At 40.7% G+C, this 26,436-nt stretch overlaps 1 protein-coding gene across 1 annotated transcript in view; it reads right to left on the reverse strand.

Moving 5' to 3' along the window:
• LOC110468287 (kalirin) overlaps positions 1-26,436 on the reverse strand; it is a 405,960-nt gene that overhangs the window by 84,072 nt on the left and 295,452 nt on the right. The window contains exons 14-21 of the mRNA XM_021526058.3: positions 19,992-20,187; positions 14,235-14,401; positions 8,214-8,333; positions 5,435-5,653; positions 2,433-2,582; positions 1,395-1,509; positions 919-1,034; positions 188-310 (exon numbers count right to left, since the gene is read on the reverse strand). Of these exons, the coding sequence (XP_021381733.1) occupies positions 188-310; positions 919-1,034; positions 1,395-1,509; positions 2,433-2,582; positions 5,435-5,653; positions 8,214-8,333; positions 14,235-14,401; positions 19,992-20,187 (1,206 nt within the window). The remainder of the gene's footprint in view (positions 1-187; positions 311-918; positions 1,035-1,394; positions 1,510-2,432; positions 2,583-5,434; positions 5,654-8,213; positions 8,334-14,234; positions 14,402-19,991; positions 20,188-26,436) is intronic.

A 26,436-nucleotide genomic window follows, 5' to 3' on the forward strand; every position in this document is an offset into this window, starting at 1 on the left:
AGAAAACCTCCATTTTGTGCCTATGTCTTGCTAAAAGTTCTCAAAAATCACTTATCTGCAGGGCTAGGATTTTTAGAGGGTAACTATAAAATCAAGGGAGTATTATTACAGAGATTTAAGGCATTGAAACAAGACCATAAATACAGACTAAAGCAGATGGCATAATAAGATTAAAGTCACTGTTTACTTTGGCAGGTACTCTGAATTCCCCATATTCCTTTAGGAGTTCCTGAGTTTCTTCTGCTGATTCCCCTGTGGAGTTGTGAGTAGAGAGGTAATATTCGCCTGTTTCTTGGATCCAGTCTAAAGCCTGTGAATGACAAAAACACCAAAGGAAAAACAAAACAGTCTTTGTATTTCATGAATTAATCCTCTGACACACGAAAAAACAAACAAACAAAAAAAACAAAAACAAAACAAAACAAAACAAAAAAAACCCAACCAAAAACCTCTGCCAAACAAAGAATATCAAATACATTGGAACTTAATACCCTGCATATTAAAACACTTTCTAGGAACATATAAAAAGAATAAAATAATGAAAGCAGGTGGGAAAGGATACAGAATGGTACTCTGTGTTTCCTAGGACAAAAAGGAATGTAGGGAATTCCACCTATATACAGAAAGATCTGCAGAGAAAACAGTTTTCTCATGCAGAAATAGCTCAATAAAACAAGTTTGTGCTTACATTTATTTTCAAACAAATGAACAAATACAGAAATTAATCCAAGGTGACAAAAACAGTTATTCTTGTTGTCGGGTTTTGGAATTGTCTTAAGTTTTAAAATCTATATTTGCCTTGTTTTCAAAAGTTACAGTGTTTAAACACAACTTGAGATTGTGACAGGGGCATTACATGGATACAGGAGATTTTACACACTGCCAGGACAGAGGGACAAGGTAAGGTTTTCACACTACCTGCTTGGCACTGCGCTCAAAGACAACATATTGCTGGCACTGATCTAATCTCCTCTTCTTCAGGGTCCAGAAGTGAAGGACCCGATTCTCCCTCTGCAATAGCTCGCTCAGAATGGCTGCAGGGCAAAGGAAAACATCTGCATGACTAGGGATTCCTTGAGTGAATACAGAAGCAAGCTATGAAATGATGAATTTAATAATTTTGTTTGAACCTTATTCCCAAAAGCAGAGAGCCCAAAATCCCATTTCCTAAAAATGGGCATTGATTCAAAGGGGCTGCTAAAAAACCCCCAAAACCAAATCCCCAAACCGCCCACTTAAGAAACCACCCCAAAGCGAGCCTAGCTGCAGAGTGAGCTGGTGAAGGAAATGATGCTAGAACAGAGTTTGCCTTCTGAGCACATTCCCAGACTTTAGGAGGACCCTGCTGCAGAGGGGGAGGCAAACCAGACCTTCAGTGCTGTCACTGCACCAACCTTTGACCTGCTGCTCGGGCCCCCTGGTGTGGCTTGCCACGCCGGGCATGCTGACGTTGTTCCTGTGGATGTACTTGAGGAACACCTCGGCGTTCCTCCGGGCCAGGGTGCAGGCCTAGGAAAAACAGCCCCCACAGAAAAGAATCAGGAAAGATCAGCAAAGAAAGCAAAAGGGGACCAAGGGAGTTCTTTCTTATATTGCAAGGAGAAGTTCTCTTTCTGGGAAGATGAGAACTTCAGCTAAGAGTCAATAAGCTCAGCTAATAAACTAAGTCTCACTGACCTATTAAAACATGAGTAATATTTAATATAGTAGCTCATTTTATAGATGAAGGCAAATTAATGACAGTAATTAAACAACTGCTTGTTAAGGATTGGTACCTCACATATTTTCTGTCTAATCTAAGCCATCTCTCAAGAAAAGTACTCATTGTTTCAAAAAATGTACAAATCTAGAGGTGTAATTTCTTAAACCTTGACGGCAAGTGTAGTTTCATGTTGTGTATCAGTTTTAGTGGCAGGTGGGAGGCTGACTGACAGTTCACTTGTCAGCCTGGGAGATCCCTGTTTCTTCCAAAGCAGCACCTGGAAGGCAGGAAGAAATTTCTGTCTCCATCTTGGTGCTGCCTTGCAGGGACAAAATTGCTTCAGTTATTATTAGTTCTTCAGTTATTGGCTTGAAGGACAACATTTGAAATGCTGGATGGTTTTTACAAGCCAACATCAAAATGATGTGTACTACCTGTCACTTACAGTGCAATTTTAGGAACTGAACTTTGAACTAGCACAACTACTAACATCCTCCAAGTACAAACATCACCTAACTGGTCTTGATGACATCTCTCTGAGATATGTATTCATAATAATGCTCATTACCCCTGCGTTAACAAAGTAAAACTGGCCTAGAGTTTATACAGACAGACAGTAGCTGAACTGGAATTGCACATCAGAGCGTCCTCTCAAACTTACCAACACTGTTCTAAATTGTCTCCACTTAATGGAAAGTTTTCCTAATTTATTAGAGAACTAAAATTAGACCTTGAGAAAAGCCTCTTTCTGCTCCAGATGTTTGCTGATCAGAGGGATGACATGGTCTATCTCAGCTGCTGGCCCAAGTTTATCTCGGCCTCCACACCAGTCTTCATCCCGTCTGTATTCCTGCTCCAGACTCTCTAACACGCTGCATACCTGAAACATGCCCACAGCATAACTCAGTTATCCACAATCATAACCAGGAGGAGAACATTCATGTGACCAAGGGCATTTATTTTTGTTCTAAGGGCCACAGCATGGGGGTCACTGGGTATAAAACAGGCCCTGGTGCTTTTCTTACCCGCAGGGATCTTTACTGTTTGGGATATAATTTATCTGGTTTAAGAATGATAAATCATTCTTCTCTTCTAATGAATAATGGGAGGAAGCACAAAAGGTTGAATCAAGGCAGGGGTCAGTCCAGCCCCAGTGGATCATTCAGGAAACAATCCCTATTCTAGAACATGTTTAAATCCTACTGAAGTCAAGGGACTTAACACATACTTAAAGAAAAGCACATGCTTAAATACTTTCCTGAAACAAAGCCTGAACCTGGAATTAATTCTCTTCAGCTATATTTTATTTGCTCCCTATACAGCTTTTTTAAAGGCTGATGGAAACCAATAGACTTTAAATCTAGGTCACAATCTAGGTGGATGCAGGTACTTCACTGCACAGGGCTCACACACATATGTTCCATCTTGGTAGAATAGTGGAACAGTGGAAATGAGGTAAATAAATCAACACAGCCTGGAAACTAGGCAGTTGCCTCAAACAAGGCTGAGTCTCTTATGTTGCAGATCCTGTGAATATTCACAGTGGCCTATGCAGACATAGCAAAAGTTTTCCAGGACTTTGGAACTTTCTTCTTCTTTCCCAAAGGGCTCTTCTTACAGACCCTGCTGCTGAGATGACCCAGTCAGTTACTGCTGGGATCCAGGTAGCAATGTCCATCCTTTTCTTGCTCACTCTTGCAGCTTTAATATGAACACAGTTATAATTCAGGGAAACCCACATTATTAAGAGCACAGTCTGGAGAAGATTCCAGAATTACCTCTCAATCATCCCTACTATCACAGGCTATTTTCATGTAAATCTGATCAAGAGCACATTGAAGTCCACTTTAAAACTGGTGAGTTATGGTGAGCTGATAAAGATCCTGCTGCCAGGCTTATGCACTATGCATTATGTAAGGACATAGTGCACTTGGCAATCTAAAATCATCTTCTTACTTGGATGCAAATCAGCATCCCTCAAACATTTAGTGGAGAGCAAGTGCTTCACGTGTTATAAAGGCACAGAAGTGTTTCCATTTTACTTCTTGAAAACCTTGACATTCTATTGGACTTTGGTGATTTAAAGAATGAAAATAAATGGACTGCCTGGGATTCACATATTTCCAGAAAGAATTGTCCCTGCATATGCAAAGATCATCTTTCTGTTAAGGTGATGAGAAAAGTGAATATAAAATGTGCTGTCAATGAAGTCAGAGAAAAACTGGGCTGTTTGAAATTCAGGACTTCACCACTAATATCAAGAACATAATATACTTGAGGAAGACAGGCATGAAAAAGTTTGGCTGCATGTGACACTCTCTCTGTTCTTTCAGCTCCTTTTTCTGGATGCTCAGAAAATTCAGGATCCAGTAAATTATTCACTCCACTGTCAGGCAGTCACAGAGCAGACCCTTAAGGACTGCAGATCAGCTGTGCAGCCCAAGAGAAGATGACAGGCTTGCAGAATGAGTTCATGAGCATTCAAAGACTGAATGATCTTTGCCCTGCACATTTGCTGAATAGACAGAACCAATGAATGAACTGGTGGGCACTGCAGTGTGCTTGTCTGAGACTTGGAAACAGGAAGAGAGACTGAACTGATAAATTTACTGCCAATGCATATTTTGGCCAGTACATTTAACTGTCTATAACTCTAATGAATCCCCTAACAGTTTTCCTTTTTCACACTCCTCCATCAGCAGTAATTCATTTTGATCTTGAATGCATCAGGGACTGTAAATCTGTTTGAAACTCTTCACAGTGAAATACATTAATTATAAAGAATAAATTCCTCTTAAACAGTCTTAAAAATACATTAAATAAACTACACCAAAAAGTGGCCCAAGGATCATCTCTAGCCTCCAACTTAAGGAAAACTACACTCTTTCCCTAATGACATATCTAGTGCTAAAAATCTTCCCATGTCTGGTTCTCTAATTGAGGATCTAACTGTGTGGTAATAACAATAGAAAATGTCCTGGCAATCACTGCTGCCTTTTGTGTAAAACCACAGGTTCCTGCAGTGTCCCTGCTAACACCAACTGCCTGGCTGCAGCAAATGGCATCAGGCAAGGCTGCTCGAGTAGCCACACTGTGACACTAATTCTCACTGACTACAGCATAAAGGGCACCTGCCTGTGCAAGGGATGAATAATCCCACCATGCCAGAAGCCAACTGGAATGTGTTTTGCAATTCATGAACACCTGGAATGAAGTAGAGTTGGGATAGCATATAATGGGCTCCTGCTGTAATTATCTGTGTTGCAGGTGTGTTTAAGAGAAATCCCTTCAAATCTTGGCAACTTTTCTGGCATGGTGGTAATTTAAGTACTAGGGAAAACATTGGTTCACAAAGTAACAATTAATTAATTGCAAGCAGTTCTCAAGGAAAAGCAGATTTATATTCCTCAAAATTAAGTATCATGAGAACTTGAAACAAAAGTGGTGGGATTAAAAAATTATTCCTGTTTGAAAGGGGAAAATGGAAGAAAACCCAACAAAAATAGCACCTTTAAGAATTACATTGCTACACGGAAAATTTTTAGATGAAAGTTATTACAAAATGCTTGCTGCTCCTTTTTTGTCTTTTTTTTGAGGGAGGAGGGGGTTATGTTTTGTTTGCGTTTGGGTTTTTTTGGGGTTTTTTTTGTGTTGCAATAATTGTCAAAGAAAGAATTTTTACTGACTCAGACTTGGTTTACTATGGCTCAGAAATGGCACTGTGCAGCTCACCTGCTCAGAGGTTTTATAAAAGGCCACAGAGGCATTGACAAGTTTGAGCCTGTCCTCCATCTTCAGCATCAGCTGCTGCCAGTGCAGGGCCACCTTCTCAGCACATTCTCTGATGGCATCAGCATCATAATGTCCAGCCTGCAGCAACACTTCGGCCTTCTGCTGGACCTGCAGGGCACTCTGGTGTGTCTTCTGTAAGGAAGTGGCATGAAAGAGGGACTGTGTATGAGGGGAGGAAAGAGAGGTTGTACAGATGTGCCAGATGTATGGTAGAAAGGTGAAGCGAGGCGTGAGCATGGGGATGTGAGAGAGCGAAATATTTTCATAGTTATCTTCAGTTAGCAGTCACTTTCTGCAAAGCATTTTAGTTTCAGTTATTCACACACACTTGCAACATGTTAATAAAAGCTTGGAACATGTAATCACTGCTAAGATGGGGTGGCTCCACTGGTCAGCTACTGCCCCTTAGGCAGTAACATGGTGGGGGGTTCCCAGGGGTCCTTTCTGACTGCCTTTCTGACTTTCTGACTGTGCAGGCAGCTCTCACCCAGCCTCAGTACTGACTGCAGCCCACACAATCTACAGCCCAAAAGCAAACTCTAAACAGCTGGCAAACTATGGGCCTAATCACCCTGATTTGGCTCTTGCCAGGCAGTTTACCTGGCATCAGCAACTTTACTTGTGCAGATGTTCAAAACATCAGTCCCAGAAAATAAGATGTCTTACTAAAGGGCATGAACTTTATCACAAGTAGCAGCCCCTAAAAGATGCATTTCTGAAAGTCAGTTCACTCACAATGGAGATTACACTTATGCTCCTACCTTTAAGGTCAGAGCTGGGGAGAGTCAAACCATTCCCTCCACCATTCCCCAGTTTACTCAGCAGCCACTTTACAGGCAGGACTGAGTTATCTGCCCCATTCCCTGGCCTATACCAGCTCCTCTCAGAGTTATCAAGTGGTGGCTATGTCTTCCTCCATGGGCTGCTAAAATAGCCCCCATCCCTTCACAGCCTCCTGAGTAACTGTGTTCAGACATGGTTAAGTCCAGTATTTGATTTTAATCTTCTGAACAGAAGCCCTAAAATCTCTCAGACTCCTCTATGCTATGTCCCATTTGTAACTGCTGCTGACAAATTCTCATGTGATAGTTTTATGATCTAAGACATGACCCTGGAAAAAAGCTTGAAATCATCTGGCAATACAGTGATGAATAATGCAATGTAGAGAGATCTATTAGGAAACAAAAGAGATTAATACTTGGCAGAAACTTAGGAAGATGTTCAAGAACAACTGGTTAAATTTAATATCCAGCTGCTTTACTGATGTCAGAATTGTAATACTTGTTTGAAATAGACTTTGAGGTATTTCAACTGAAAATCAATTCCACATCCAGAATGCTTTTAGAGAACAGTCTGCCTTGTGTGCTTTGCTGATCTCTTCCCCATATTGAGCTTTAAATACTTTAAATATTTAATCTCGTGGGTTTTTCTTTTTGAAAACTTATTTCCCTCTTACTATGGTGTAACCCTCTTCTCCCTCTGCAATTTGCATTCACCACCAAATGCAAGCACTTCCCCAGTGTCAGAAGCTGTGATAACTCAGCCAGTGGGTGTCTTGTTCCCCACTGCTGTCTGGTGGTGGCTGCCAAGATGTGGTCAGCACAGCTTGGTGCCAGTCAGCTCATACAGAATTAATAAAAAACTTCTTCCTTTTCCTTTAGGAGCTGCAACAGCTGCTCCTTCATTATTCTGAGCAGAGCTGAATCAAAATAAGTCATTAGCTGAGATTTAAACTCTATACTTATTAGCATCACTGTAATACATACTGACTAACTTCAAGTTTACCAGGAGACATCCCTTCCTCTTCCCCCCACCTCCCACCCCCAGTCAGGCATCTCCTCTTCAAATCTCCATACTTGCAGAGTTTAAAATTTGGCTTAGTTTTAAGTATATGAATATTTTCCAGCTGTTCTTTTCTCTATAAAAACCTAGCAATCAATATAATCTGGGAAGCACACACACCTTTTAAGCTGGAACAACTCTGTGAGTATGGGGTTTGCTCACAACAACAGAGCTATATGAAGCACTGAGCTTAATTAGGAATCTTCTAGAGCCCTGCTCAGGGCAGACCTTAGCCCTTCACTACCTTCTCATTCAAAGGAAAGCTGCTCAGAGCTGGGGCCCTTCCTCCTGGCCCTGTGTGTGAGGCAAACGGGTTGGCTCACAATCACTTTCCAAGGGCCAGGTCAAAGACGTGTTGTTACTCCAGAACAAGAAGGAGGAAAATCAGTTTAGGAGTCCATTCTTAAAAATTTCCCCTCTTGCCTCTTTGTCAAAGTTGTTAGAGGATGAGGGTTGGAATTAGTTTCTTTTCTGGTGTTCATGAATGGAAAACTGAATGAAAGATTATTTAGTGTGAGAGCATTATCCAGTATGACCTCCGGACTTTGGATGTGGAAAGAAAACTTTTCCCATTTCAGATAATTTTATAAATTTCAATCTTCTTAATTTTTTATCAAAGAAATTATCAGGAGATGCCTGAGTGTCTTTTTCATGAATGGAAAAGCTGATATCTGGCAGCAGAAGAATTTGCTGCGGGTGATAAATAATTTGTTTCACTATTAGCTGCTGGCTACATTACGAGTTTAATGATAAGTTGATTTTCTAAAGCCTCTATTCCTCCCCTTCCTTCAAGAAAGCAATGATTGATGCCCATGAGATAACCTTTTGTGCGCTGTTCACCTGGGAAGGAGAAACAAAGTGAAGTTGTTGGTGTTACCTCTATGGCCAGCTGGAACTGCTCGTGCTCCCGCTGGAGCTGCTCAGCCTCTGACAGGGAGCTGGCATTGACCAGGCTGGCGTTGAGCATCGACTCCCCATTCCTGATCCAGCCAAGCACCTGCAAACAAAGGATGTGCTCATGGAAAGGTTGCTTCAGTACCAGGGTTTATGCAGTCACCCATCAGAAAATGCTTCAGCCTGCCTGAACAAGTGTGGTCTTGGGCTGAAGCTGTGAGCAGGAAGAAATCCTAGCATAAGGTCTTAATGATACACAGTTTTAACAGGCAAAGATCTTATTGAAAAAGTTATGGCTTGAAGAATTAAACTCCCTTTACATGGATATTTGGATAGCAAAGAACACTCATTTTCAAGGTTTGATCACAAAAATGAATGGGCCCCTATGCAAATATCCCAAGGCAAAACCACAAAGCATAATGAAGGAGATTTGATTTTAAACATATTTTCAAATTTCTCATAGGAATCATGGATTTTGCAAAACCTTTCTGCTTAGGTTGCCTATTTATCTTTCAGACACAAAAGTCTGAGCTTAGTGGGGAGGAGGGAGAGGACAGTTGGATTCATTTGGCATGGAGTTAAGATGCAGTTGGAGTTTCCACCTGCACACAGCTAGGAAAAAATGTCAAGTCTTGTATTTTGTGTTTAATCAAGAGGCTTTACTTCAGACATGTTAAAATTATTTGTAGACATGAAATCCATGCTGTAATGACTGCAGAATCACATCCTAAATGTACATAATTAATTCATCAAGCTTGTACTCACTCATTTAAGCAGCAACATTTCTGCTATTTTAAGACACGTGTTTAGGAAATTAGCACCCAGAACACACATGCAAGTTCTTTTCTGTGATGTCTCAAAGCCTTTTTTCTACCTGTGAAGGTGTCATATTAGTCCAACAAAGCCAGAAAGTTGCTGAGTCCAACTCATAGATCCACAGGAAATCCTGACTGCTCAATCACTGCCCTAAATTTAGTTCATGATTTCCAAAATTGACTTTTCTGCAATAGTCTACATAACAATTTCCCTTTTGTACTATCATTTTCTACAAGTGATCCATTAATTGCCTGGAGGAAATAGGGATTTTTTTATTGCTTTGTTTTTCATCCCTACATCATGCATCAACCTAGTTATTGCCATTCAGTTTCCTATAGGGTAAAAAATTAGTTTTCCCTAGGAGAATAAAGGGAGACATCTATACATGTAGCTGACCCTAATTTGTAGAAAATTACATTCTGTTCAGTACAACAGTGTGGAAGATTTAATTTCATTCATTTCTCTTTCATCAGCAGGTGTAATCTTTCCTGTGGTAAATGCATCACACATTTAAAGAAAAAGCAGTTGAGTTATCATGTGGAAATTGTATTGTCTGGCATTTTCTATAACCTATCAGACTTGAACCCTGCATTATTACCAACTGCATAGTACCAAACTCTGAAGTTAAGCAAAGGATCACTGAACCTGGAAAAAGCCTGAATTGAGGACATCACGAGGCAAGACATGCTTTCATGTTTTACATACTGCAAGACACCCAGCCTTGGACTTTTTGGAATGTAGAAAATACTGAGTGAGTATGCTAAAAATACAGCATTTTTTTTTCCTTTGTGGAACATCTTTCATTTCAGCTGAATTTTTCAAAAGCTGCCACAGTTTGACACAGATTTCACACAAATATCTGAGACTCTAAATAGTGAAACATCACTAAAAAACCATGGAAACTCAGTCTTAAAACAAAGCAACTTGATTAGGAAGAGACACCACACAACCAGTCTGCCAGGTTTCCTCTTGTGTTAACAACACATATTCACCCCTCTTTTCAGGAGTCTTGCAGCCTCAAATTATCCAGGGAAAAAGCAGTTCAGGTGGCCTGGTGGATTCCATGTGCCAGTGATGCTGCCAGCACCACTCCTGACCAAGGCTGCTGCCACCCCTGAGCAGCTGCCCCCTCTCCTTCCCCCAGAGTGTGGGGTTGGACACTCATTCTGGGGTTCCTACATCCCATTTGTCAGGCCCAAGGAGCACCCAAACACAAGCAAATTTCTCATGGAAGCATTTGCACAGTCACCCTTTTCTACTTTGAGAAGTCTGGCATTTAAATGTTGGAGCCTCACCTGAGATTTGCATTGGCTATTTTTATAGTAATGTTTTTCTCTTACTTGTGTTGTTTACATACAGTAAGGAAAAAAAAATTCAGTTGCACAATCAAAGCTTCTTAAGTCTAAGTTCAAAAATATCCCTTGCAGGGATATCCTTTGTGTCCCTGGTTTAGAATAGGGAACTGGCTGGAAGGGGGCATTTACACATTTGTGTCTGGTTTACAAGACCTGCTCACAAATTGACCTCTACTCATATAGTGCTTAATACCTTTTCATTAAAATATACAGAAAAGCTCCTAATACAGGACCAAAGCACTTCTATGATTATTTCCTGCATTAATAGTTTCACCATTATTTAGCAACGTGCAGACAGGCCAACCCTAAAAGACAACTTTAAACAGACATTTTCTACAAATTACAGATTTTATCAGCTTTGCAGAAGAAATGATTAAATAATTCTGGAGTTAAATAAATCTTCAAAGACTTTCTTATACATCCTAACAATTTTTTATAATAGAGAAGCAGAAACACTTTTATGGGATCTTATATAAAAGCTACTTGCCACTGGAGAACAGTTTTACTTCAAGGCATAGGTTGTTTAACAGGGCAACGACCACAACTCTGAAACAACTCCCACCTTTGACTCCAATTTGCTTTAGGGAGGCTATTCTCCTGTACAGGGGTTCTCTGTAATTAAATAATAGTACCAAATTCTTCTAAACTTCTAATTTTTCCCTTGGAACTCTGCCATCTTCACTCAGCACAGAGTCAGACTCTACAGGAAAAATAAAGATTGAGGCACCCCTTGTGCAGCCATTCTTAAGAAATGAGAGCTCTGTACAATGCAGTGCTTTTGTCTACTGCTCAGTTTAGTCAGAATATCTTCCTTCATGTTTCTAAAAAAGACTTAGGGCCTTGCTACGGATACCTGTCCAGTCAGATAAGAAAAGATTTTTAAGTTTAGAAGACAAAACAATATAAGTGAATCTTTTATACCTCCAGACCCTTTACAGCTTCCTTCAGAAGCTTTTACTAACACAGACCAAACCATCAAGGACAGTTTCTGGTAATTTTAACCATGTTTAAAACTGCATCAGTTTTCCAGAAGCTATTTGACATTAGATTAGGGAAAAACAAATATATTCAGTGTCTCTCAAATTGCTACTTCCCATCATCCTTTGGACATATATATTTTGAAGCAAATCTAATGCCAAACAGTAACAAATAGATGGATAACAAGCACATCAAAAGGATTAAATATACTTCTAAACAACCTGGAAAGCAAGTACAGTGGGACACCTTGAGGATATCTTGGAGCAAATTAGGTCAAGTTCAAAACTTATTAAAAGAAAAAGCCCAAACCATACAAAAATAAATTAAGGGGTTAAGGAAGCCAAACAGCTGCAGGCACAGCATTAGAGTTTGTTTTTTTAAACTGATCTCCACAAATCTATTCTGTTATTACTTTTATGTAAGCAGTATCATTTCTGTCAGAAATGAGTAGGATCCAAATGAGGGAAAATCAGGCTTGGGCAGAATTTTTCTTAATAACAAAGACCTTGTGAATTACTCATCTTTACTATTTCCACTCTAAAGCAGTTCACAGAACATCACATTTGGAATTGTTCCACTATAATGGCCCCAAACTTCAATTCATTGTCTTGGCATTCAAATCCTTGGTGCACATGATACAAAGCAGAAATCTCTGGTAAATGAAACTTAAATAGATAGAGACAGTTAAAAGACTTTTTATTTCCATGAGCCATTATATCAAAATGCAAACACATGTACATGTAGCAGCTTTGACCAATTTTACTCTGTCAGCAGAACTTAACACAGCTACAGGAGGTGTCTTGCAACAACCACATCTCAACTCATTCACAAGAGAAAGAGCAATTTGGTAATGAGATCATCCATCATCTCAGATGCACTAAACCGAAAGTGAAGGAAACCTGGTCCAGACTGGAGATGAAGTGCAAGCCAAAATCAATACATTTCCCAATTTCACTAAATGGTTGGGAATATGACTCATTTACAGGAAACCAGGGAGATAGGACATAGAAATATTTTAACTTGCCTCTTTCTAAGGGAGATTGTAGCTGTGGTAATTTATAAGTTAACAAGCGAAGGGGCGCTTAGTATTCAGCTGAACAAATAAAATGTTTTTTCACTACTGGTTTGCTGAGAGGTCACATAATAACAAAGCCTCTGATCGTCCCAAGCTCTGTTAAGGAAATACTAATTCAAGGCAGCTGTTCTCTCACAATAAGTATTAGCTCAGTCCTATAGCCACTTCCTCTGGGTAGATTTCAGTTGTAAAATAGTTAAGGACCAGCAGATATTTGATAGTAAGGCAAATAACATCAGGTACCTGCAGAAAGTCCTGCACTGCCACTGAGTGGCTGCAGGAGCAGCCACGGGGCTGACTGAACTCCATCCCAGACAAGTGGGCAACCTTCATCTTTAGCCTTTCTGCTACACATGTAACTCTTCTCTGCTTTCTGTCATAAATTAAAATGGCTCTGCTTTACCATAAACCTATCACATATACCTCCAGGCTTAGCTAAGCTGTGTATAAGAAACCTCAGAAACCTATAGGAAAAAAAAAAGTATATACATCATAATCATGTTAAGATGTGGTTATAAATATCACAGAGTGTTTCTGAGTTTTGCTTGGTTTGTTTTCTTTTTTATTTTTCAGAAGAAAGCCAAGTAGTCTACAGAGCTCCAGAACTTTGTGAGAAGCTGATCTTCAATAATCACAAATGCAAAATGATCATCTTTAAAAAATAAAAATTAGGAGAGTTCTATGCCACTTTTAGGTAGAGTTGAAAAATATTCACATCAAAGTGGACTTGGAAAGAAAATGTAGTTTTCTTTGCTGTTAGTGCTGCCAGTTTGCTGAGTGTGAAGGATTTCTTTTGCTGGCAATGATAAAGCAATTCAGATTAAGCATCACTCAGTTACCCTGTCATCAAAAGTGAATATTTATGATCATATGTACTGAGCATTCAGAGAACATGTGTATGTGTTTAAGTAAACAAATGAGCAGATATCTTTCATGAACACCTTGTAGAATTTGGACACTTGTCCCAACACCACCCCCCAACCCACCTATTTGTATAGTAAAATGGAAAACTGAATATTCCACATGTCTGGAAAAACATTCTTGGTTTTCCTTATGAAATCAAGAACGTTCAATAAAAAGACAGACATACACTAGAGTGTGAAGCCACCTATGGCTATGGAAGCAGGAAGTGTAATGTTATCCTGTGCAGCAAAGGAAAACAAAGAAATAGAATGCATCCAAATTAAATGTTAGGGAAAACCAAGGGAGGCAGAACATGACTGCCTATGCTAGGATGAAATCTGAAAGAAAGGCAATTTAATAATACTAAGATGTCTAAACAAGTCCTGGGATCTAGAGACCACTGACAGGATTTTTTAAATTGCCGGAAGATGTTAAAGATTCCTGCAAGAGAACAGATGTATAGCAATAAATGAAAAGGTGAAACCAATGTAACATCATACTTAGGCCTCACAGCTCAGTTTCCTTTGCTTTGGGCCTGTTTTCCACCTCAGCTTAAATCTGGGTCACAAATCAAATAATTATATTCCCAGAATACTTGGAGTCTGAGGCTGTTTCTCCATTTGAGAAGGTAAGTGGTCAGCTCTGCACAGAACTCCTATGACTACTCATGAAACCAAAAACAGGCACACTTGGGAGAGCAGAGCCCCTTCTTATTTGCAAAGGACCATTCTGCAACATGTCAGCAGATCAAGTACTGTTAAGGAAAGGGGGATTTAGGCTGCCCACCTGAAGGTCTGTCCCTGTCTGGCTCAGCAGTGTGGATGTATGCAATGGCTGAAAAGCCCCTCAAGCCCCTCATGTGCTTGAAAACTCTCACCTGCTTGACCTCAGCCTGGAGGTGCCGGAGCTGCAGGCACTGCTCTAACCTCTTGTGAGTTTGGTCAGCATTGAGCTCCAGCTCGTGCTGTTTCTCGTGAAGGAATTCCAGCAGTTCTTGAACCTGGGTTGCAAGATCAATGTCTTTTTCACAGATCAGCTCAATGCCTGTAACATGCAGAGAGAGAGAGATTATTGCACTTACTTGAAATTTCAGTTTTGCATAACTGGAAACTTCAAAATTTTTTGTTACTTAACACATTGATTTGCAACTGTCTGAGTAATCCTTTCTCACTTAACTTTCTCACATGTAATATTTGGCTTTCACAGCTCCCTAATCTTCATCACTACATTTTTCTACAAAGTGGTGCTTCTCTGGTGGTCATTGCTCATCTGACTCATCAGCATCTGGCTAGTTGGACTGACTTAAGCACAGTCTTGCTCAAAAAGTTGCATTAACATCAAATTAAGAATAAAGACAAAAATCCTCAGTTTTTTAGGGTAATTCACAAACGTATACTTTAGAAATGCATATTGGGAAAAAAAATAGAAGAGAAAAGAGATAAGGAAGAAAATAGAAAAGTCAAATAGATCTACAGTAGTGCTACAAGTGCAGAGAACTCCATAGAGAAAACCTTTTTCTATCTGGATGCTAGAAGATCATCATCAATAAATTAGTTGAAATCAGACTTTAGTTAATTCAGAATTATTCCACAGACTGACTTTTGTTCAGTCCTCACACAGCAAACAGAAAGGGTGTCTTAGTACCACATCCCCCTCTCTTGCATCCTACGTGAACCTGCTAACCCCTCAAAGGCCTGGTCTGATTTCATAGCCCTGACTTGATCATGAGATTGAAATTGAGACTTCCTGAGCCTTCCTACCCCCTGAATGTTTTCCTGACACTGTGACCTTGTGTGTAGTGGTTACATGAAATACAGTGCAGAGCTTCACACCTTCCTTCTGGGTGCCACTGATGCGCCTGCAGTGCTGGGTTCACTACCAGTGCAACTGGAAGGTTTGGCCTGGAGGAAATATGATGTCATCCCGTGTTACTGCAGCCCCTGGGACTGCAAACTAATAATGTCCTGACTCTTCCCTTATGAAGGTCTACTGGAATTTTGCCATTGGCCTCGAAGCAGGAAGGATAATGAACCTAACATAAAAATAATAAGATTGCAGTAATGCTGAGAAAACACTGCACTTTCCTCCAAAGCCATGTGATTCAACAGAATAATACAGCATTAAAAAAGAAATGTGTTAATTAGAAGCTGCTGAAAAAAAGTCTTGGACAGGACAGTATTTTTGAAAGCCATTTAGAAAGTTGTCTTTACCTCCCTCTTTATCCTCCTCAGAGACTCATGAATTTCATTTAGCGGTATCTACACAGTACAGCACACAAAATAAATACTTATTACTAACCCTATCCCTTTTCCTGGTGTCTGGTTTTATCAGAAAAAGCACATGGGAATGCAAATGATTGGCTTATTCCCTTTCCCAGCCAAAACAAAACAGTTCCTTCATTACCAAATAAAGTGGAATGGCCCCTGGCTTCCCGTTTAAAACTGGAAATTTAATATATGTTTCTATTCTTGGGAGTGAAGTTCTTTTCAATTGCCAGACACCAGGCATTGTTGCTGCAATTAGCCTGCATATGGTTCTGTATCCTGAGGACATGATGGCTTTTTGTATGCTTGACTTCACCACACCTATTGGGTATTAAATGCACAGCTTTCCCTCCTGCACACTCAGCTGGTGCAGCTCCGATCCTGCTCGCTCATCAGCAGCAACCAGGGAACTGCCTGGGATGCTATCCAAGGGCAGTGTGTGCTCCCCATGATGAATGATCTGCCCTTTCCTGCTTGTCACATGTCACACAGATTTATTCTGTGGTGCCAGCACATGTGGTGAGAGCGCTTTTTCTTCTCAAGTATTGGTTGGCAAAATAGAAAGCCTTGTTTCCTGAATAATTTCATACGTATTATCTTTGCATTGTGTTTTGACAGCTGGAAAAGCACAGCTGACTTTCTGATAAAATGAACTTGGTTGCCATTTTCTTCTACTGCCTCAAACAGTGCAGCAGATGTCAAGTGAGTGATATAGAATTGAAAATGTTTTTTAAAAATCCTGCAGGAAAGAGTACTGAGCCACACTAACTGGCATCCTACAAAATATACATTAGTGACACCTGAACTGCTTGCAATGTGAGATACAATTCAGTCTAAGGAAGGGGTATTGCTTTTTAAACTGTCAAAACTGTTTTGAAAATGCTTTAAACCTACTTTATGCTGAAATATTAAGAACCTGTGGTAGCAGAGTTTATTTTCTCTTCCTTGCAATATAAACTACAGTTATAATTAACTATAAAGGACATCACAAAGCAAATAGATTTCTGCTTTCCTTTGAAGCAATGCAACACTTGGAAAAGAGGTGAACAATGTTAGCTTGATGACCAGGAAGCAAAAGGACTTTTAATCTTACACATATCAGGCAGGTACTGAATAAATATCCCCAACTTCAGCTCTACAGTGTATTTCAGGTTTGATTTAGAAGCAATTTGTCTAAGATATAAAAAGGAGCTCTGTAAACCATTAGAGACCCCCAACTGGGAGCTCATTTTGACAATGATATTGACAATGCAAATGGACTTTATTAATCAAATAAATTTGCACAATCAATTAACCAGCTATTAGAGTGCATCTGCTTTTAATGCCTAGAATCAGACTAACTAAGGTGCATATGCTAATAAATTACCTAAGCATGTCAGCACCACAGCTTGGGCCCAAGTGTTGAATTACGTCTGAATAATTATCCTAAACTTTCTGTGGGAAATGGATTTCTCAGAATTGTCCAGGTTTTCACTTTTGGAAACACCAGGCTTCTTCAACATATTGAGTTAGGAATCCAGAAAAACCAATAACCATTTCTGCTAGTATTTACCTACATATTCAGCTTTGCTATCAGCAGTAGAGCTAAAATCAAATAGAAAAAAAAGCAAATATGTTCTTTGAAACAAAAAGGGCTAGCTCATTAAAAACTCCAGTCTTGTTGAGACTATTATAATATTCTCTACATATAAATATGTTTCCTGATTGACACAGATTTTAGCAACAATTTGCAAGTACTGCAAAATTTCAGGAAATGTAACCTGACTTCCAGATCTTACCTATTCCCTAACAAAACCAAACATTTCTTTAAAAAATAATTATTCTGATGGAGAAAACAGTCTAATCCAGGCTCACTTGGATGTGCTGGAGTATTGGAAAGAATCACAGGATCATAACCCTGAGCTGGATATTTGGAAATACTGGGCTTGCAGAGAAGCCTGATTGTATGGATGCCCTCAATATCCACAGAGTCTGGTGCATGACAGAACCACTGAATTTATTGTACCACCATAAGAATGTTCACAGGGATTGCCAGATACTCCACAGCCTAGTAAGGGTCAGTGCTCCAAGTCTGTATCAGACATGCAAAAAACATGGCTGAATGTCCAAAACCTTCTTTTTCTACCTCCTCAAGATCTCCAAGTGAAAAAGACATCATCAATGGCAGCATGTGGATGTAATTTTATCTGACTGACTTGCTGGCTTAAAGACCTCCAGGACAAACTAGAGAGTGATCAAAAATAAGTCAGTCTCCTGTGTGGTATGTTGAAAAGAATAAAGCTCAAAGAGAGTTACAGGGAAGGGAAGAAACTTGGTCAATTAAGGGTGGCTGGTTAGGCAGAATGGCTCTGGAAAATCACATTTTTTTCTGGCTCTATATTCTATAGCTACAGCTGAGTTTTGATTGTAGCAGTGGTGACAGTGTACAACAGGAGGCAGGAATAGCAGCTGATTTCCCAGAACCTCTGCAAGTTTTCAGCTCTGGCAGTTAAGAACAGTCATCCCCTACCCTATGCCCCGAGTGGCTATGATAAAGGATTCAGGAAGAGGGAGTAAAATTCAATCCCTTTTTTATGAAGTATAACAGTTCTTTATTGAAGTAAGAAGCAGTAGGGTCCCAAGTACTATCTTTCTCTCTTATTTTTCTATTCTCCCAGCATTTAGCATTCCATGCATAGTAGACATGGCCATTACCTTAGATTGACTACAGTTACTCTACATCCCCATGGGACTTCTGCTTCCCTGCTTTTGAGAGCAGTGGATTTTTATTAGGTAGGCTTAATAGAAAGTGGCCTTAGAGAATCTTACAAAAACATTTTACAAGTCAATTCATTGAGCTGCTAACCTTTTGTCAGCAATCCAAAAGAAGCTGTTTCTAACTTCTTGACAAACACAGAATTTATTATTTATTTTCTAAAAATCAGCCACTGAGACTCCTGACTGTGCTCTGCTCTGGATCATATTCTTTACTTCCCATGGATTCCTTTGGGATGAAAAAAAAAAAACAACAACAAAAAAAAAAAAAAAACCAAAAGAGCACAAACATCTTAACCAATGTCTTAGGACAAGTTTTCTAACTCAGAAAGCAGGGAGGCTGAAGCATAGAGCCAGGCATTGTGTGGGCAGATCTCAGAGAGGCTCACAGAATTATCTAGTTCACAACATCCTCTTGAAGCAGTCCTCAAGCCTCTGTTGAGTGCAGCCTGCCAAATCAGGCTGGATACTGCCAGATTGTTCTGAAGGTAGGTGCCTAGAGGTAAAATGTTTGCCAAAGAATAATACCATAAAATCCTTTTTATTTCAAACGAGGGAAAGAACAGGAACTGCTCTTGCTTTGCAATCTTTCCAAACATTTTAGAAGGTTAAAGCACTACACAAGTAACATTCACTTCTGGGCTTTATGCAGCAATTAATCTGAATTATGATAGTCTTTTTCCAGATGCAAAATGCAAGGAAACAACAATTTTGACTCTTAGGATGTATTAGAAATTTTCTTATGCTGAGAAGAATCAGTCTCCCTATCAAAATTAATCAAGATTTTCATTTAAGAACACATCTCAAAGGGCTTTTTTACACCCAAGTTGCTACCTTTAAGTGCACTCTGAAAACGAAAATTCCAGTATGGTTTATCATATTCCCTTTTTACACAAAACAATTCCAAGTAGAAGTGACTGGAAACAAGAGTTCCATTTCATTACTGGTTTCAAGGCTCTCATATTTGGATCCTTTCCCAGAGGACTCTTGGATAACTAGATTCTTTCTCCCTTTACTCTGTCTCTCTTTCCCTTGGGCATGTCTGCATCCTGAAATGGGGAACATGGAAAAGGTACTCAAGCCTGCAGAGAATGAAGCCAGCCCATCTGTTCCATTTGACTCTCACTAAAATCAATTTGCAGTAAGATTAACAAGTTTAGGAGTCTAGAACAACTAGACTACATTCAGACCTAGGTGTGACTGCCCAGCTCAAGGATCTGTAGCTTGTTTCTGAGCTGGAACAAGGACAAGGATCTTGTCTTTCCCTCCCCTCTCCATCCAATTTGGAGTCAATCACACACTCCATCCTGCAGCTGTGAAATTTTCTGAATGAAACTTGAAATTCATCTTCACTTCCTCAGTTTGTTGTTCTTTCTCAAAGAAATAGCAGGTTTTTACATAAAATCCTGAATCAAAATTCTCAAAACTTGTGGAACAGTCCTGGGAGTAGAGAGACAGGTATTGCTTATACTTATGTTAAAAGCTTATTTGATATGTATTGCGGTATTTCGGCTTGCTATGCATTTTGGGGGTTTGGGCTTTTTCTTGGGGTTTTTTTTTTGGGTGGTTTGTTTTTTTTTTTTAATGTAAAATAGGGATCAAATTGTTCTTTTCACCTGAAGCCTGGACCTCCATGATGTATTGGTGCAAGTCTTGCCCTTGCTGGATGACTTCAAAGGTCATGTTGTTCATGGCCAGTTTCCGCTCAGTGTGACGCTGCAATCGCTGCTCAGCCAGAGTGAGATCCTCAGTATTGAAATCATTCATTTGCCTCAGCAGATCTTCATTCCAAGCATCCAACTCTGCTGTAACCTTCATGGGCAGAAGACAGACACTCAGAATCAATGAAATAACTTACTTTCAAACAATATTTGGATCAGAAAATACTTTGCATTTTGATTCTCATCCAGAAACCTTCCAACTCCAGATCCTGCCCACTTAGTGGTGACACTTCACATTTTTCTGAGGTGAGGATCTATGAAAAGATTATCAGTCCAACAAAAATTGTCACCTTCCTTTTTTTCTTACATATCCCAAAATACAGTGGAAGAGAATACCCACTATATTCTCATTGATGGCAGAATAAATGTTTCTGAATATATTCAAATTATATGAAAAATAATGCTTCCAGAATTACAAACCCCCCTGCAACCACACAATCCCAAAATGGCCTGAATGTTTCTAAACCATTAGTTTTGCAACAAATTATATGTTACATATCACAGATGCAATGCACAATACAGAAACATCACACTCAAGGTTTAGGTGAATCATCTACAGATTCCCAAATGATACCTGGCTGTAACCAAAGACCTGCCAAGTAACTCCTGGGAACATGCAATATCTTCTTTGCTTTCTCTGCTTCCTAATTGCAACACACAGGCTGATGATTTTAGCAGTTCTTTTATTGTATTTTCTGCATTTTCCATCTTTCTCCACAGTAGGCAGCTGGCATCAAAGTCCTTCAGTTTCCCCTGTGCAACTAAAACAAGATCTAGTGTCCAACCTAAGCAGCCCAGTCTCACCTCAACCTAGGTTCTGCTGCTGCAGACAAAAAAGAGGGAATGTGCTAGTGACAATGAATGAGGGACGGGGAACAAGAGAAATGGGAATTAAGTTGTACAGTGAAGAATACAAATCTTAGAAGGATAGAAAATTATTAAATAAATGACTTAATTCTGATTAATAGGTCAATTCCTCATAGCTAAATTCAGGAGAGCTAAAAGTAGGTGTCTACATTCCCACTTGTGCACATTATGATGCAGTGAAAAGTTCTCTGCTTCTCACTCAAAGTGCTGTTCAGGGCCTGTGTGCAATGAGACACAGCTTCCTAAAGAACCAAGATTCAGAATTTTCCATTCAGCTTTGCTTTCCAGAAAACACAAATTACATGCAACACAGACTTAGGAAGAGGACCCAAATGGACCAGTTCTCAGCCTTTCTTACATCAGAATGGACAAGAGCACAGAGTTTTGCACTAGAAGGAAAAAGTGCATGTTTTAGGCTCTTTTTTGGGAGAAGCAGAAAAGCAGACTTACTCAATGAAGAACCTGGGACTCATCTGCAGAGAAGGCAGAGTGTGGATATCCCGAGGGGTTTCTACTTTTCTTCAGCTTGTTCCTTTGCCCATTCCACTCAATTACCTTGAAATAATAGCTATCTCTACACTGTCTTTGCCCCCATTCCTGATTCCAGCAGCCTCTGATTCATTCACATATCACAGCAGGAGTCCATAGACTGTAGAAACTTATTGGCAGACTTAACAGTTAGGGGAAAATGTCCAAAGTTGATGGTGGAGAGGAGTTTTACTAGATACATTTACATTTAGGGACAGATACTCAGCTAACAGTAATCAGAACTGAGGTGACCTTGAACTCATTTCAAACTACAAACAAAAGAATTAATTCAGAGTGAGCGCAGGTTCTTACAGCCATGACAGTAACACAAAGTTCAATGTAAAGTCCTTTCTGCTCTTTCTAATGGAAAAGCACATGACATAAGTGAATCAGAAGAACTTTCTCTTGGTAACTTCTCCACTTGGCTGCAGAAGGGACATTAGCCACTATTGCTTTTATTGTTAAATCTACAACAACTTCCACTCCAGCACTGGGAAATTGTTCCTCCTGACTGTACTGGCTTTTGTCCATCAGGCAAGTGTCCAAGACAGGTCTGCAGCAGAGAGGCATCTGCAGACTCAGGAGAAGGATGGCTCCAAGCAACCAGTTTCCACCAGTCACCTAAACATCTCCCTGTGCCTTGTGGACAACGGAGCTAAAAGGGGTTTTGCTCTGTTGTCCACACTCCCCAGATCCAGTGTGTTCCAGCTAAAAGGAAAGGATGGCACAGGCAGTGAGGCTGCAGGTTGATAAACAATGCAGGATGCAAGGCCAGCCCATGGTGCTCCATGTCACATTGTCAGGGCCAGGAACAGAGGCCAAGCTTGCACCTGAGCAGCTCTGGATGCACCCAGCAGTAACAAAGCTGTCAGAGTGAGTTCCAGCTCTGCCTGGCCAAGAGCACAGCCACAGCAGAGGGAAGAGGGAAGGAGGGAAGTAGCCTTTGAGTGAGGGCTGATGAAGAAGTGACAGTCATCCCATGTGCTGGGTCAGAGGAAGAGAGGAAGGAATCAGACACAGCAAGAGGTGGAACAACACCAAATTTCTCAGCCTAAGTGGGTACAGGAAGACTGAGCACATTGCTCTGAGTAACAAACAGATGGCTAGCAGGGGATCTAAAGCACACTAAGGCAACAAGCAATAGCAGGGCTGTGATAACGACCCAGGTTTCCTGAATCTCAATCTGGTGCCCTATTCCAGAGACCATGCTGCTTTGCATATCTCATTAGGACATTTCGTTTTCTGTCTGTACAGACAATGCCTCAAAATCCCAGCATTTTCTGTACTTCAAACAGGACCATTAGGAAACAGTGCCAAAGTCTGAAATTTACTGGTTTGATTTGGGTATAGGGAAAATGATTTCTTTTACTTGAGGAAGAAGATGCAATTAGGCAGCTCTGTTAACTACAGACATATACTTTTCAAGTCTAAAAAATGGATGCTTTCACAGATGAGTCAGGCCTTGATATCTCTGATAAAACTTGGACTGCATTAAACAGAAGTGTCCTATCCCCTAAGCTGTGGCAAGATCCAATTGCACTGGGCCTCTGTCAGGAATTCTCTCATAAATGAGGGTCACTTGGCCATGAACTTGTTTTATTCCCTTTTGACAAAGAAGAATGGCTGATTAATTTACCCTGTTCATGTGTTTTGGTGGGAAGAACTGACAGCACTCTGTATTTTTTTCACTTTATTTACCAGTGTTAGTGATTCTAAATAGACCTCAGCACCCCTCACATGCAGTGAGAGAAGGGAAGCCCTGCTGTAATAAAAGAGTGGAGCTCTGCTCTGTTCTGCTGTGGTTTGAGAAAGCAATTTTACCAAAGCAGAAGGGTCGTGAGAGCAGCAAGAGCAGCAGTGCAAGGTCTACAGCAGCACAAGCAGCAGCCTTATCCCCTGGTTCCCACAGTGTTCCAAGGAAAGCTGCACATGACTCATTGTCAGCCACACTTCAGCCAGCTCCTTGGAAGGAGCCACCCTCCTTTTCTGTGGGTCATACGGGGTCAGTGGCCAAAAAACAGCTCCCTATCACTAAAGAAAGGTCAAACAATGCAGGAGTACTGATGGGAGAAAGCCTGGATTCCAATGAGCCTAGGAAGCACATTTTGTCATCCTTCACCTGAAACAGATGCTCCTGCTGCCATGAGAATGGGAGGAGAAGCAACGCTGGCAGTGAACCCACTCTAGTATGTAAAGTGAGATATCCCTGTCAGAGAAAGGGAGGAAGCACATGAGCAAATGCTGGGTTTGTGTGAGTTCCATGAGACTACCCTAGAGCAATTATGGATATACAGACTATGGCAGCCAGGTCTGTTTTTCCATGCAGACACAGTGACCACAGTCTAGACCACAAAGCTTTTAGGCAGGAATCCTCCTAAAGCAGCAACTTAATATATCCAAATTCCCACTCCTGCACTATTGCTGCATTTGCTGCCTTTTGGGTTTGTCATGATGCAATATCAGCAGGAAACATGACCAAATGGAGAGGGACATGTTCTTCAGTCCTGGAGAATAATGACAGCTGCAGAGAAGAGGTACACAGGTGAAAAGCAGCAGCAGCAATAATGACAACAGGAGCAGCCCAGGCATCTCATACCTGCATTGCAGTTTGCTTGTGAATTAGGCCAAAGAGCTTGCCAGAGCTGCAGCAGCTGCTGTGCAGACAATTGTACATCTCCAATAATTTCTTGTCTAAATCCTTAAGTATGTATTTTTTTTATGGGGCTGATGATGAGATTTTCTACAAAATGATGCTTCTGTGCCTTGAATGCTGTTTGTTTGGCCTTAATTCTTTGTTCAACCTCATGTTTAATGGCAACCAGAGTTAAAGTCATGTTTAATAGCAACCAGAACATTTTGTTTGCCAGTTGAAGGAGGTGGAGAGGGGAAGTGAGGAATCAAGTGAAAGAAGATAAATGCTATAAGGATAATGAATCACAGAGAAGTTGATATTCTGAAGCATGGGCTGAGGAAGGGCATATGAGGAGGAGGGAAGAAAGTCCTATCCTGGGAGCACAGCTATCAACACAAAGCGAGTGGGCTTGAGAGGGATCTGAAAAAGAGTAAAGATGCCTGGGAAGAATAAGCAAATGTAGGAGGCAGGTTGGAACAAAAATGATAGTGCAAGTAGGAAGAGAAGCAAAGGTGAGAAGAGTGGGTAGAGCATGGGGGTGAGCCAGGACAGGAAGAACAGTCACACAGGCACAGAGCAGATCTGCACTGAAAAGGCAAGATCTACCTCACTGCAAGGAAAAGAAGTGACAGCCATACAGCTGGGATTAACAGTGGGGATGGATGAGATGAGAGGTAAGACTTGATTCCAGGCCCTGTATGAAGAGGGAATGCCTGTGAGTGCAGAAGGAGAGGAATTAAAATAGAGTTGGTAAGACTAGATCTCTAAGGCACTCACCAGAGATTGGGCAACAGGAATGCCAAGGGTAAGAACATTCAGAGCAGGCTGAAGGAGCAGAGGCCTGGGTGTGACAGTGTAAGTGGGTCTAGGAGCAGACTGAGATAGGAAAGGTAAATGGAACTGTCATTTCTACAGATCACAGAAGCAGAAAGTTTGCTGTTCCTCTTTCTCAGGCCTTGGTTTTGGCTGATGCTGTGCAAAATGACAACAGTGTCACCCCATTTTTTTGACAACAGATAGAGGTGCCACACTGGCTTAGCAGGGACCTGAGCCACCCAAGTGTGAAAGGACTGTCACAGTGATGATTCTGCTCCAGTTCTTTTGACTCCTTTGAATCCCAAATATATCTGGAGCAACAATGGAATTCAGCTCCAAAACACAGGGTGCCCAGAACAGCTAGAGCATTCCTTTCCTTAAAATGAAGTGACATGCAGTTGGAAAACTCAGTATAGATGCAAAAGAGAAATAAAAACTCACTAAGCATGAAACATTACAGGATCCCATCTTATGAACAGAAAAGGTTGAAGTTTCTTTCAAATTTATCTCAAAATCTCCTTAATACTTATTTCTAATAAAGAAGTTCACATCTGAGTGTCAGCTCTTAGTGAGGGGACTACAAAACATCTTGTACCTTCATGCAGGAAGCTAATGCTCTTGAAAGGTACAGCTAGTGTTATAAACCTGGAATGGGATGCTCAAATGAGTAGTAAATAACAGTGAAATGAGCTGCTGTGAAAGCTGGCTCCTGTTTCTTCCTAAACCCGTGCTCAGGGATTGCTGTGAACAGCCAGAAGAGGCAACAAGAGAAATCAAGGCTGAAAAATTTAATTAGCAGGTGAAATAGAGCCAAAGAAATTGAATGGGGGAAAATTAGATATCCAGCAGGTGAAGGTTTTAGTGATCATGGGCTTTTTTGAAATATAGCAAATAGCTTCCAAGATCCAATTTCTACTGTGCAGTGGGAACCACCTTAATCCCTCCCAGGACTATCCTGGTGTAGGAATCACATCACTGTGAGACTACAGAAAGCAGGCTCTGTCTGGCATTTCATGTTGCAGGAAAAGAAACAATACATGCAAGGGAAGGAGCTGGACACTTCCAGGAAAGGGAGAAGTGTCACAGCTCATGTCACAGTTGAGATGACCTCAATACACAGAGTATCACTGTATAATTTCAGAAGGCTTTAAGCATTCACCCATACAGGTAACACCATCCCACATCAGAAAGCTTCGAGCACCTGCCCATACAGAGCAACACTGCATCCCTTCAGAAGGCTGCAAGCATCTGCTCCTTTTTTTCCTTTAGCTCAACCTTTTATACCCTCATGCATGGCACCTGTGTGCCCTCTGTGCCCTTTGGTGGTTGCTCAGTGCCCCTGGGCACTCCCTGGCTCATTGCTGTCAGTGCTGCTCACCTGCTGCTCACAGCTGAGCCCACTGGGGATGAGGCTGGGCCACAGCCCCACCCCAATTGCCACAAACTGTATCTACAGAGAAGGAAGGTTTTTTTTGAGGTAACCAACAAATGTTGCTG

This window comes from Lonchura striata, chromosome 8 (genome assembly GCF_046129695.1).
Source record: "Lonchura striata isolate bLonStr1 chromosome 8, bLonStr1.mat, whole genome shotgun sequence".
NCBI lineage: Eukaryota > Metazoa > Chordata > Aves > Passeriformes > Estrildidae > Lonchura > Lonchura striata.